Raw genomic sequence first — 1609 nt, 5'->3', positions numbered from 1 at the left:
TCAGAAATGAAAAAGATCTTTGTTATGAAAACTACAAACCTAGCTTGTAAAAAAGACTTGATGATGAGTATATAAACAATTAAATTTTTGTAATACAAGGAAAAATAAGTAGGAGATGTTGAAGAAACCTTATCAAGACACTCAGTGTCAGTAAGACAGTCAACTATAGAAAAAACGCAAGAAGTGAGTGCAGAAGGAGAAATGTGAAGATTCACTGAGACAGAGAACAGAGGATGGATGGGAGAAGAGGAGTAAGGAATAGGGATGCTACCAGGGAAGACTACACCCATCACTGTGAACAGACTCTCCTGCTGAAGATATTGCTCATGGCTTCTTTTATATCCCGATTCCTCAGACTGTAGATAAATGGATTCAGCATGGGCGTGACCACAGTGTACATCACAGCCACAATGACATCCTTGTCATTAGTGTTATCAGATGAAGGGACTAGGTATAGTCCAATAATGGCTCCATAGTACAGACAAACCACAGAGAGGTGAGAACCACACGTGGACAAGGCTTTGTAGATTCCCTTGAGTGAGGGACTTCTCAGGATGGTGGCTCCAATGCGGCCATAAGAGACCAGGATGCATATGAATGGCAGAGTAATTACCAGTGTACCCAAAGGAAGGATGACCAGTTTATTGATAGTGGTGTCTGAGCTAGACAGCTTTAGTAAGGCAGAGAGATCACAGAAGTAGTGTGGAATGGTATTGTCTCTAAAGTATGACAAACGAGCCAAGAGGAGGGTGTGAACAAGGGAATTGGCAAAGGACAAGATCCAGGACACTATCACTAGCAGAACACAGAGGCTCTGCTTCATGATGGTGGTGTAGTGCAGAGGGTGGCAGATGGCCACATACCTGTCATAGGCCATGGAGGTCAGAAGGAAGCTGTCAAGATCTGCAAAAGACAGAAAAAAATACACCTGGGAAACACACCCAGCATATGAGATGGACTGGCTGTGTGTCAGCATATTCATGAGCATCTTTGGAACTGTGACTGACGAGAAAGAGATGTCTGTGAAGGCCAAGTGGCTGAGGAAGAAGTACATGGGGGTGTGGAGGTGAGAGTCCAGCCTGATGAGCAGGATGATGAGCAGGTTCCCCAGCACTGTGGTCAGGTAGATGACCAGAAACAGGGCAGAGTACATGTCTTGATCTTCTGGCTGGATGGGGAGTCCCAGGAGGATGAACTCAAACACTGTGCTCTCATTATCTCTCCTTATGATCTTCATCTTCTGTTGTAAATGTAATAAGAAATAGAAAAAGAAAGATTATACTGTAGAAGCATTTTATGAAATATCAATACAGAAAATAACATTAGTTTGAACCACTTACTCTGTTTTTGTCTTTAGTATAAAGAATTTTGTCACAATTTAATGGGCTACTGATGGTTTCAAACAGGGTATAAATTGCCTACCTAGAAAGCAACAGAATGTCTTTTAGAAAGAAATAAGAAACATTATAACAATTATCAAGTCACACCCACCTGCAGCTCAAGGCACCTGGATTTCACTAGGGCAATTTTAGATTAAGGAATTAGTATGCATATTGGGACCAGCAAATAGAAAAGTCAACAAAATTGTGATGGTTGTTGAGTTCTCTAT

General features: G+C 41.6%; 1 protein-coding gene across 1 annotated transcript; it reads right to left on the bottom strand.

Annotated features, from left to right (window-relative positions):
- Nucleotides 1-289: 289 nt before the first annotated feature.
- Nucleotides 290-1237, bottom strand: LOC142856826 (olfactory receptor 1J21-like). Its single transcript, XM_075984469.1, has one exon. It carries the CDS (start codon nt 1235-1237, stop codon nt 290-292), a length of 948 nt encoding a protein of 315 aa, XP_075840584.1.
- Nucleotides 1238-1609: the final 372 nt, after the last annotated feature.

The sequence above is a fragment of the Microtus pennsylvanicus genome, chromosome 9, assembly GCF_037038515.1.
Source record: "Microtus pennsylvanicus isolate mMicPen1 chromosome 9, mMicPen1.hap1, whole genome shotgun sequence".
Classification (NCBI taxonomy): domain Eukaryota; kingdom Metazoa; phylum Chordata; class Mammalia; order Rodentia; family Cricetidae; genus Microtus; species Microtus pennsylvanicus.
The sequence above is the reverse complement of the archived record's forward strand: the minus strand, read 5'-3'. Positions and strand labels throughout refer to the sequence as shown.